The sequence below is a fragment of the Lampetra planeri genome, chromosome 21, assembly GCF_965212315.1.
Source record: "Lampetra planeri chromosome 21, kcLamPlan1.2.h2, whole genome shotgun sequence".
NCBI lineage: Eukaryota > Metazoa > Chordata > Hyperoartia > Petromyzontiformes > Petromyzontidae > Lampetra > Lampetra planeri.
This window is the reverse complement of record NC_136127.1, coordinates 9,411,791-9,423,831: the sequence shown is the minus strand read 5'-3', so window position 1 is coordinate 9,423,831 and position 12,041 is coordinate 9,411,791. Positions and strand designations below refer to the sequence as shown.

Sequence of the window (12,041 nt, the reverse complement as noted above, 5' to 3'; positions counted from 1 at the left end):
CTGAGCAGCAGAAACAGGGAAGGGGGACGAGTACGTCAGCGTCTGGTCTTGACGCTATTCACATTGTTTTTCTTTTGCGGCACACCGCGGATGACAGCACGTGATAACGTGACGCGAGTGGCAGCCGATGCATCCTGAGAGGATGTCCGTCCAGGAGTAGATGGACCATCGCCGATGATGATGATGATGTGCATAATAACAACCAACATTTTACAATGAATTAAAACGAAACATGAAAACGTATTATCAATCAGGTGGGCTCAGGACCGGTACAGATATCACTCCCGGTTGGGCGCGGGACGCTGGACTCACAGACGGGCTCGTGGATGGTGGTTTCGTGCACCGTCTCGGTGAACGGCCCCATGCCGATGATGTTTTCCGCGGCGATGCGGAAGGAGTAGGCCTTGCCGCGAATGAGGCCCTGCACCACGGCGCTCTGCCGGGTCACAGTGGCAGTCACGGGCGTCCAGCCGCGGCGGTCGGCGTCGCGCTTCTCCAGCACGTAGTTGGTGATGGGGCTTCCGCCGTCGTCGTCCGGGAAGAACCAGCTCAGCTTGCACGAGTCGGCCGTCAGGTTCTCCACGTGGAACGGGACGCCGATGGGGCCGGGCACATCTGATGTTGCAGAGGGAAGTTTAGTGGCGGAGGTGGGAGGAGGAGGAGGGGTAATTTGTTAAGACGGAGTAGAAAAAAAAACGTCCTCGTGAAAAGACGTCAATATCTGTACGAACTGGCAATAACTTTGTGGTGAGCACCATCGTGGGAAGGGCACTGTGGTCAGCGCCATTTTGTCGAGGATATAAGAATCGACATCTTCTAAATGTGTTCTTTAGAGCTATAGAGAGACAATGGGTATACGTATGTTGAATTTCTTTCACACAGTCCGTAGCCAACCATGATAATCAGAGGTGCGGAGATGTATGAGCTATAGAGAGGCCCTCTAGAGGGTATTTAAGCAAACTGTTCCTGCTGGGCAGAGGCGGAAGTACCCACACTTTACTCCGCCACACGTGACCTGAAAATTGGTGAACTGTGAATTGGCAATTAATATTCAACCATCGACAGCAATGAAACCGGCTTCTCCCCAAAATTGAAATGTGTTGCCATTACCCCAAAAACATTGTCTATATTCATGCGAAAATTAGCACACAACCTCCCCCTTTTTGGCCGAACATCACCAATGTCCTCCACATGTCCCTTTGGCCACTTGTGATCAAAACCAACCGATTGGTTTGTGCCCGTTTGGTGTGTCTCACCGAGGACATCCACGATGATGGTCCTCTTGTGTTCTCCTCCCTCGTTCTTGGCGATGAGCGAGTACAGGCCCTGGTGATTGCGCTGGCACGGCTTGATAACCAGTGAGGAGCTGATGGAGGTCGTCTCAATTTTGGCTTCCGTCGGCAGGGACTTTTCCTCGCAAACCCAGTTGATCGAGGGCTGGGGCTTGCCCGACACGTACGCGATAATGCGGATGACTCCGCCAGCGTGGACGATGATGTGGTCCTTGACGGAAGAGTCCAGAGAAATCTCGGGACAAACTGCAGGGCAAATGAAAACCAGAATCGCCACTGTCAAAAAAAGAACGCTGCGAGGGAAACTTAAATTAATTTTGTTTAGCGTTATAGATGATTTCTCAACACAAAAAAACGATAGTGGGTTTATTTTTAGGATATGACGAACAATGCATTTTTGTCCAACCCTGCGTGTGGGTGTGTGTATGCCCTAACTTACCACGTGATGACTTGTTGCTGGTACATTACAATGGCTACCGCTGACCGATCGCATTCGAGCACGCGGTGTAGTTGCGACCATTCATGTGCGCCAACCGTATGGGATCATTCACTAAAAAACTGAATCGAATGTATGTTATTGAGTCCGTGAAAGGCGTTTGAGCGGAAAAAATATCTTCTAACGAACCAAGTGGCAACCCTAGGCGCGTTTGCAGCATCACCTGTTCTGTCCTTGATCTCCACGGCATCGAGGACTTCCCCGGGATCTCCCACGCCGGCGGCGTTCACAGCTCGCACGCGGAAGCGGTAGAAAGCGCCCTCCTTCAGGCCAGTGACGACATACTTGAGTCCACGAACTTCCCTGTCCTTCGCCTGCAGGAAAGAGGTGCAATTACAGATGGTGAGAATTTTTTTTCCCGTTATGAATGTCGAACTTCTTTTGCACGTGCACAGCGGAGGTATTTTATTTTTGAAAGGCGTTTCATATTTGCTTCACAAACCCCATTATTAAAGCAGGCTCTCAAGCGTTGTACGTGAATGGTCTTAGCCTGGTCACTTGAAACATTTGTAATTAGATTTTGCTTTACTTCAGTTTACCCCAGCTATTAGAAGTACACAACTTGGTTTGATTACGTGGAAACGAACGTTTCCATGTAGAGCACGGAAAAAAGGTGTTCCTTGAGTGTGGAGAAAGAGACCCATTGAATCAACTGCATACGGAGTTCCGTGATGCGAGCCTCCGAGGCCATTTTCTATTACATGGTTACGCCGCCAGCTGTCGCAGCTGAGAATGGGAATGTCATCCTCTCCTGACTCTATGCTGACAGCACAAGTTTAATATCATTGTGCCCAATATATATATAAACAATTAAAAGACGTTAGAAAGGGAGATTTGTTTTCTCACGTAATATCATGCCGAATGAATGTGAAATTTTCCTTTATCACGTAACACGAAACAAAAAATAAAATTGAAATCGCGTTTCGCTGATGCGTGACGTTCAAAAAGAACCGTGTTCGCTCACCTTCTCCCACTCTTCCTTTCCTTCCTCTTTGTATTCCACAAAGTAGCCGATGATCTTGGAGCCGCCATCCTTCTTTGGGGCGATCCATTCCAGTTCCACGGTGGCTCTGGTCCAGTCGACCACCTTAGGGATTGGCGGTCCAGGTGGCGCTGCACAGAGGGTATAACGCGTTGCAATACCCTATTGCTGGCCATAGTTCATGGTCAATAGCTAAGTCCTAATACAGACGTAAAGCCTGTTGTCCTTATGGTGGCAAAAAAAAGTAAAAGTCACAACTTTAGCTCCTGTGAGCTGGTTACTATGATTCTTTATAATTGCAGAATACGTGCAGCAGTTGCGATGTCATCTTGAATCACAAAGCATGCTGACATTTCTGCGGCGGTTATCCATTTAAGGCCCATGATTGCGTACATAGTATTAAAGTTCGTCATCGCCAATGCTGTGCTGTAGAAAGGCATTCATTTATAGTATCAGCTGCAGGTCGCTTCAGGTGAACCATTACAATCGTAATTTTGTAAGTTTGATGACATGTGCTGCCCCGCAACATCACAACAACCGCCAGACATTACTATCGTCAGCTGTTGTTACATTTGACATGCCTCGTACGCGTGAGAGGCCATGCAAGAAAAGTTGGACGTTACTCCAAGCACCCATCGTGGTCAAAAAAAGACCTACACGTCCCAACTGAGCCGTGAGCACTTTTCCAATAGCGGCCATAAGGGGGCGCCATTGTAACAAGAACGGTGAAAAACACGGAACTTTTTCTTCTTGGTTCTTTCGGTAAAGTCACGTAGAAGGGAAATAATAAAATAATAAAAATAAAACATAATAAGATAAATCTCAGGTGAAGGAGGACGGCTGCTTGCGTTGTAGCCGAAACGTCGTGAGAATTATTTTATGTTTTATTTTTATTATTTTATTATTTCCCTTCTACGTCACTTTACCGAAAGAACCAAGAAGATGAATCCCTGCAGTCACGAAAGAAGCTTTAAATCGAAATTTAAACACGGAACTGTTGTGAATCGTAATTTCCCCAGAGCCCTTTTTTACGTTTAGCGACGATTTGATCATAGGCCACTTATGTGAAAGGAAAAAAGGTGCAGGCCTACAATTGCTTGCTCACGCCACCGTATGTACGACTCCAAATTATCACTCAATATATTTTTGTTGGAACACCGACCGCTAGGCTGCCTTGGAGTGGGGATTACTGGTGTAGGGCACTGCCACTCCGGTGCAAGGTACACCTAGTCGCGGTCATCTTGTACTATTGTGCCCTATATTCCTATCATCCTACGAACAGGTTTACGACAAAATAAGGTGAAGAAAGTTATGGCGCGCCAATACATTTCCCTGGACGGTGTCCTGGGGATCGGCCCAGCTGAAATCGTGCCGTGGTACAACTGCGTTCGTTCATATCGCAAAGAGAGCCGCGCCGCTACAACTCACAGATGGGGTCGCGGACAATGCAGGGGTCGGAGGGCAAGCTGGGCGGCCCCACGCCGGCCGCGTTGATGGCGAACACGCGGAAGATGTACTCGGAGTTCTCGATGAGGCCGGTGACGCGGTGGGAGACGCCCAAGGGCATGATGCGGATGGGGTCGCGCGTGACGCGCGTCCAGCGCTTGCCCGTCGTCTCCTTGCGCTCGAGCCAGTAGCCGGTGACGGGAGAGCCGCCGTCGTACGAGGGCTCCTCCCAGTTGACGGTCAGGCCGTCGGCCGTCACGCTCGTGACCGTCGGCTTGTCGCACGGGCCGGGGACGGCTGCCGGCGAGCGTTGGGGGAAGAAAAAAAAAAACGCGTGATGAGACGCGAGTGGGACGGCAAGGTGGTCGATTGATCGGCCGCCTCGAGTCAAGGCGCCGTAACAAATTTAAATGAGATAAGATAATCCGCATCCGTGTTGTTTCGACTCTCGTGAGGATGCGGACCAAACGGTTCCTGTTGAGCATACTCACAGAACAGGTTCTTTGCCAAGCTCGGCTCGCTGTCCAGGGGATCTCCGATGCCGTACTTGTTCTGGGCCCGGATGCGGAAGACGTACTCGTGGCCCTCGATCAGCTTGGGCACGGTGTGCATGCATTCCTTGACGTCGTTTGCCACGGGCACCCACGTCTTGCGGTTGGCCTCTCGCTTGTCGATGACGTAGTTCGTGATCTTGGATCCGCCGTCGTCCTCCGGCGGCAGCCATGAGATGGTGATGTTCTCCGCCATGATCTTCTCGAATTTGATAGGTCCGATGGGTGGTCCGGGGCGACCTGTTGACAATTGAAGGGAAAGATTTGCAATGAGCAAATTAACTCCAAGTACGATCAGTCAGTGTAGGTGATGACGAACAGCCGCGCTAGATTTGTGTGATCATTTAGGCGAGCAAAGCACATGGCGATGTACTCCCTGTTGAGCTTCATCTGCCCAACATGCCGATTTGGGTATTTTATTATCAACTGTGTGGTTATTCACGTCCATGTGTGAAACAGGCAAGTGTAGCAATGCACAGCTGCATTGATCACATCAGTTAATTAAGATCATCACACACGCATGGAATGTTAAATGCAATCATCTATTATTTTGAGTTCATGCGAATGATATGCACATTGTATGCTAATGTCACATTTAGACAATGCAGTGAACAAAAAACTCCACAAAGTGAGTTTCATGAAAAATTTAAACAACACAAGTCAGAGAATTAGGGTACAAAATTGCACTCGAAAATTATGTTTCAATTAAAACCGTAACCCTGGATCATGATAACGGGGGTGTTGGTGAATCATTATATGCCCACAGACAACAACAACAACCTTCCAGGCGTATAAACCACAACATAACACGTGGTTGTACTTAGAAGGTACGTTTCAAGTTTCATATTAATGTCTGTAACCAGGTGAAAACTCAAGAGACCAGGATAAATACAATTTGCAAGAGTGACCTGGTTCATTAGTCTGCCAGTAGGGGAGGTGATGATTGCTGCCACAGTACTGTATGTGTATCATCCCAGTTGAGTCATTTGTGGTGTCATTTTTCAAATTTGACAAATTTGGACCCTGAAGCCGGCACGCAATGTCCTACTACTTCTTGCGAATGACATCACGGGATCTTTGACGTCCACCGCGTAGTTATACCGTGGTCATTACTCCCCTCACAGCAATAATCATGGTTGCGACCAAACCGGAGGCGCAAATCTCCGAAAATCGAGCAGTGAACATTGCTACCACCGTTAGGCCGTGTCACCCGTGATGCGTGAGTCCAACTTTGCTTTGCCATGCATAGGCAGAGCCAGTACGTACCCAGGATGTTCAGCCTCATGCTCTTGGTGGCTTTGCCCAGGCTGTTGACTGCCGAGATGCGGTAGATGCCGGTGTCCCTGCGCATAGACTCCACGATGGAGAGTGTGCAGGAGTCCTCGGCAACGATCTTGTTCACGTGCACGTCGTACTGAACCTCCACCTCCTTGTCGAGTTTTCCCACGGGCGCCTTGAACCACGTGAGCGTCGGGAAGGGCACGCCGCGGATCTTCGCCTTGATCTTGATGTCCATGCCCTCCTCCGACTCCATGAACTCGCTCAAGTCGATAACAGGCGGGCCTGAAAATAGATAGTACACGCGCGATGTGAGATATTCACATCGATATATATTTTTAGGGGCATCATTGTATGTTTGGCAGGTTACTCTCGGGGGGGGGGGGCAACGTAGCCCTTCATCTGCTTCGGGGCGGATAAAACCAGGACCACTTTGTGGGGGAGGTCAACGGTCGATTGGCAAAGGGCAATGATAGACTTTCCCTCCCCCCTCCGCATCGAGAAAGTGGAATTCTCACCAGCGGCTCAGCGCTGTCAAGAGGAAGGCGAGCACCCCGTCGCACACTCGTCTAGAGCTGCAGACCAGGCACAGTCTCGTGGGTGAGTCCCGCAATGAGTGCGGCGTTCTTCAGAAAATTTCCAGATGTCAGTGTGGCACATGGTGTCTGCAGTGAGCGATAGTCGCTCACTGCTTTAGACTCAACGCACGGCCTCGCCCAGAAGAAATGCACTTCGGAGCTGTAAACCAAACCCTTACGAAGTTTTTTAAACCTCCCCCGCCCCACCCTGAGCTTGCGGTGCACGCGAACGCCCGCTCACATGTCTGGTCCTTGACGGTGATGGGGCCGATCGTGGAAGACGGGCGGCTGGGCCCGGCCTCGTTCACGGCCTTGACGCGGAACTCGTACTCGCCGCCCTCGTTCAGGTCCTCCACGACGAAGGCCGTCTCCTCCACGTCGCGCTTGTTGACCTGCTTCCACGACTCCTTGTCCTTGGCGACAGCATCCCAGCTGAGGCACTCGACGGAGTAGTGGGTGATTGGAGCACCGCCGTCGTGGTTGGGTGGCTTCCAGGTCAGTTTCACGGTGTTCTTTGTCACCAGGCCAACCTTCAGCTTAATTGGAGGATCCGGAGGACCTGTAGAGAACGAGAAGGGAAAAACCAGACCAAATAAATTGTGAAAAAACTCAAATCGTCCCAGGTAAGAGGCATTACACTGAGTGATGGGAGACTCACGTTGAATAATGGAATACATTGTACGTGCGATGAAAGGTCGCGCAAAAAACATAAATGATATCAGAAGATTTTGCATTATTAACGATTTTTAACGTTGCTTAACAGGTGATAGGCGAGTTATTACATCGCAGGTCGACGAGAGATCATGAGGGCTTGGCGAGGATTTCACATAGCAGTGGATTGATCGTGGCTGTGACTGATGATGATGAAGATGATGATGATGAAAACTCTCGACAATGCCGAGCGAACTCGGTAGCGCGAGCGCCTCGCTCACCGATGGGATCGCGAGCCTTGGTCCTGCTGACGGTCTCCACGGGGGCGCCGATGCCGTTGCGATTCTCGGCGCGCACGCGGAAGAAGTACTCGTTGCCCTCGACGAGGTCGGGCACCAGGTAGGAGAGGCCAGCGCAGGACGTGGTCACCTTGATCCACGCCTTGCCGTCAATCGGCCTCTTCTCCACGATGTAGTTCTTGATCTTGTCCCCGCCGTCATTCAACGGCGGCTTCCACGTCAGCCGGCAGCTGCTCTTGGTCACGTCCCCGACCTTCAGGTCCTTCGGCGGTCCCGGGACATCTGGTGATTTGGGTTTGAGACAGAGAAAGGGTGCGTTTCAACCGCTGTCGAAGGGCGAAAGGGAAAAGGTGAAGCAACTGCAGTTGCTTGCTCGGTCCACTTTTTGGGAGAACTAGAGATCCCCTGTGGAGGGCATCTGGCCTGCCCTTCCAAATTTGCCGGACGTCTCGAAACAGGACCCACACTTTTGCCCCCATCGCATGGGACCTGCCGATCGATTAGCTGTGGTGAACCCATTAGTACCACTGGGTGGACAGAGATTGGGGGGGGAGAATTGAAAACATTGGTGATCTCTGGATTGCAAGGACAGCCATTGCACCACGGGAAATTACCAATATACCGCATGTTTTTCAGCGTTGATGTCAACACCTTCGGCTCCTGAAAAGCTCCTGGCGAGCAGAGTGAAACGTCGGACACCGTGCAGAGCAGTGCGCGGCAGCAGCCGAAAACGCATCGGAGGGCTGCACGGCACAGGCACGAAAACCGATTGGAGCGGCTCTCTATTTAGATTTCACCCACCGAGGACGTTGACACGGACGTGAACGGTCTTTTGCCCGGCCTTGTTCTTGGCAGTGATGCTGTATTTGCCGGCGTGGCTTCTATTGCAGTCGGCGATGTTCAGCGTGGAGGTGTGCTCCGCTTCCTCGATCTGTGAATGCGAGCGAACGAGCAGATGCACGGGGGGCGTGAGGGGGCGAGGCAGGCGTACGCGGCTCGAGCATGAGCTTGCTTTCAAACGTTCACGATGGAGATTGCGATGGTGCCGTAAAACCGTACCTGAGTATCCAGAGGCACATTATGTCCAGCATCCTAAAAAGTAAATTGGAGGTGGTGGGCGGTGGGGGGAGGGGGGCAATAAAAACAAAAAATTCGATTAAATGCAATTAAGGAAATAGGATCAGACTCGTTCATTTTTAAGTTACAAGAAACAGCACTGACCACACTAAGCGGCAGCGGTGGATCAAGTCACGTGCATTACAATTTAACTTTTTTATCGTACAATGTAGAAGCCGGCTATGAGCGCGCCTGATATAAGCACAGTTCTGATATGAGCAATGCATGCTTTACATTACATTGGTGGTGAGGGTTAAGACGAAGGACGACTTCTGATACAGGCAAGCCACTGCGGATATATGAGCACATCTGGCTTTGCTCCGACTGGGGTGTGCTAATATCTGAGTCCTCCACTCCCTTTACGTTGAATGTAATGGATTCCCATCGTCCCTGCGGCCACTAGAGGAACAGCGGCGGGCGAGGCTTGGGACAATGCACGGGATGTTGCGCGCGAACTCGTTACCATCTTGATTTTTCTAGCTTCGCCCTCAAACTCCCAGAAGGTCTTGGGCGTGGGGCGTCCCTTGATCGTGGCGGGGAGCTTGATGGTCGTTCCAGCGCGGGTGGTGAAGGTGTCGAGCATGCCGAGATCCAGGGAGATATCTGGCTCCTCTGTAACGTTGACACGGAGGGCACACGTCACGTCAATGCCGCCGTACGCCGATGTAGCATTTCAAGAGCACTTACCACGGTGGCGAGATGTGAACTACCTCGCCAGGTATACAGGAGGTGGTGGGTTCGATCCCGACCCTGAGGCCTGTATATTTGCGTTTAGAATATGTGGCTGCAATAAATTAGCACATGTCAAGCGCGCTTACCACTGTCATGGCAAGACTGCTTACACTGATGTGGCTATGCTAATTGGCCGAATCTTCAATGCTGTCCAGATATCCTGGAAGCAGTGGGAGTACCCACACTTAAACCCACCACAGGAACCCTGCTAGCTGTGGTACAGCAATTTATTTCGCCGTTTGCTGGACAGAGGCCGGGAACTTAAGGAACTTGTGGCTACATTTCAACTGCCACACCAGGAGAGCAAACCAAAATGGAGACCCCTGGCATTGCTTAACATCACACCACGTTTCACGGCCATCCCGAACATATAAACACATCGGCAGAACGAATGACAACATGACACGAATTAATACGTAGGCTTTCGCGACCGATATTATCCATAACAGAGGTTTTTGGGGTTAGATCGCGTAAATATATAAATGTGTCATTAAAACGCGCCACCACCCGGCACAGCCAACTAGTGAGGTTTGTCACGTAAAAAAAACTACTAGTTACTAGTTCAGCACACCGGTATTTTGGAAAACAAACCCACAACATTTACAATTCGAGTACCACGTTTCGCCAATAATTACAACCAGCCTCATCAGGCGGACAGCCAGAGTTGTGGAGAAATCCTCCTGTTTAACGACACATTTTTAATTACGCGATCTCACCCAAAACACCTCTATTTTGACACAAATCCGTCACGAATCCAAGCCCCCCCCCACCCCAGGGGTTCCACAATACCTTGGACTTCCTTGACGGTGACCTCCGACGTCATCGGACTGGGATCCGAGGGGCCGGCGGCGTTGACGGCCCTCACGCGGAAGCGGTACTTCTTCAGCTCCTGCAGGTCGGGCACCACGAAGCTGCAAGCGTGCAGCAGCTTGTCCGGGTCGGTGGCCTTCAGCCAGTCGCTGGAGCCCTCCTCCTGCATCTCCACGATGTAGCCCTTGATGGGGCTGCCGCCGTCCTTCTCCGGCGGTTTCCAGGAGAGCGACACGGTCGACTTGGTTTTGTCGGTCACCTCGGGGCACGTTGGAGGGCCGGGCGGGACTGCGGAGAGGGTTGGCGGTGCGGGGAAGAGCAAAGAGCTCATGAGCCAAGAGGGTTTGGCATTACCACTGCCACCTGGGGTGGCAGATGCTGCCAGTATACATCAAGGGCAGTATGCACCAGGGGCGGTATCTAACGTAAGCAAAAAGAATAGCATATACTGTCCGATTGATATACAAGCTTCCTATTTATAAATATTTTTCGTAGTCGTTTCATTGGCATTATCTATCGTTAATACTGTGGTACCTTTTTATTGACGTTTCTATCAAAATATTTTTTATGGGAAAGAAGAAAATATTTGTAAGCATTTGCCACCCTATGTGGTACCAATAAGCAATTCACGGACCAATGACTCAATAACTAAAAAATAAGTTCTCATTAGAAAGTGAAAGATTAAGGTTCAGCCCTGCCATTGTTTGCAGAAGCCAATGCTAGATAAAGGGCCTCCACTAGTGGCTAATGCAAGTTAAATGCCACCACATGACAAGGATTAGGATGATACAGTGCTAATGAGACAGATATTACTTCAAAGAATGGCATCCGTAAGTGAGATTGGGCAGGACACATCACCAGGAAGGACGAGACTGCTAACGAAATGGCATCAAAGAAAGGAACGCCCCTGAGAGGGTGACCACCGCAGACACAGAGCGATGACATCGGTTCACGTCCGGGAGTCAAATATAGTGCGGCATCGCAGAATGGAAAATAGTAGTGGAGGTGAGGTTTTGATGCATTAGCGGATAGAGAATGGCTGATGGTGATGACAGCGACGAATTGAATTGAATAAAACGACGACAAAATACTCACAGATGGGATCGGCAGCGGTGTACGGGTCAGACGGCTCGCTCGGTGGGCCAATGCCAGCGATGTTGACGGCCATGGCGCGGAACTGGTAAATGACGCCTTCGATGAGGTGGAGGACATTGTACTGCAGGCCCTTCAGGGCAGGCTTGGTGACGGGCGCGCGGTTCACGCGTGACCAGTATACACCGTCCTTCTCCTTTTTCTCCAGCCAGTAGCCCGTGATGGGCGCCCCGCCGTTGTCCAACGGCGGCTGCCAGGCCACGAGCATGGAGTTGTGTGTGATATCCGTAACGGAGGGTTTGCCCGGCGGGCCTGGCAGCCCGTAGGGATCCTTCGCCATTATCTTCTCCGAGATGCAGCCGTCGCTGATACCGTACTTGTTCTGGGCACGAACGCGGAACTGGTACTCGTCGCCAGTGACCAGCTTGGTGACCTTAAATGGAGGACGGAGGTGACAAGGATATTGGTTTTACAAATGCCACAGCTCAAACATTGCGGAGGAAAATGGAACAAAAGCGGGCGATTGACGCAGCAATACATTGCGTTACATAAAACCCATTTAAAAGTACCGTAAAATATATTTTTACGTGCTATTATTTGAGCAACACGGCATAGAGGGGGCTTCAACCAGCAAATAGGTTACCTTTTGACTTAAAACTTTCGTGACTGCAGAAATTAATATTATATGGTTCTTTCGATAAAGTCACATAGATAGAAA

General features: G+C 50.6%; 1 protein-coding gene across 1 annotated transcript in view; it reads right to left on the bottom strand.

The window, feature by feature from the left end:
- TTN (titin) overlaps positions 1-12,041 on the bottom strand; it is a 340,888-nt gene that overhangs the window by 91,505 nt on the left and 237,342 nt on the right. Inside the window, exons 229-242 of the mRNA XM_078603948.1 lie at positions 11,327-11,756; positions 10,211-10,519; positions 9,153-9,301; positions 8,633-8,665; positions 8,375-8,504; positions 7,556-7,855; positions 6,865-7,182; positions 6,034-6,330; positions 4,708-5,007; positions 4,199-4,513; positions 2,753-2,901; positions 1,952-2,102; positions 1,257-1,538; positions 313-615 (exon numbers count right to left, since the gene is read on the bottom strand). Coding sequence (XP_078460074.1) covers positions 313-615; positions 1,257-1,538; positions 1,952-2,102; positions 2,753-2,901; positions 4,199-4,513; positions 4,708-5,007; positions 6,034-6,330; positions 6,865-7,182; positions 7,556-7,855; positions 8,375-8,504; positions 8,633-8,665; positions 9,153-9,301; positions 10,211-10,519; positions 11,327-11,756 — 3,466 coding nt within the window. The remainder of the gene's footprint in view (positions 1-312; positions 616-1,256; positions 1,539-1,951; positions 2,103-2,752; positions 2,902-4,198; positions 4,514-4,707; positions 5,008-6,033; positions 6,331-6,864; positions 7,183-7,555; positions 7,856-8,374; positions 8,505-8,632; positions 8,666-9,152; positions 9,302-10,210; positions 10,520-11,326; positions 11,757-12,041) is intronic.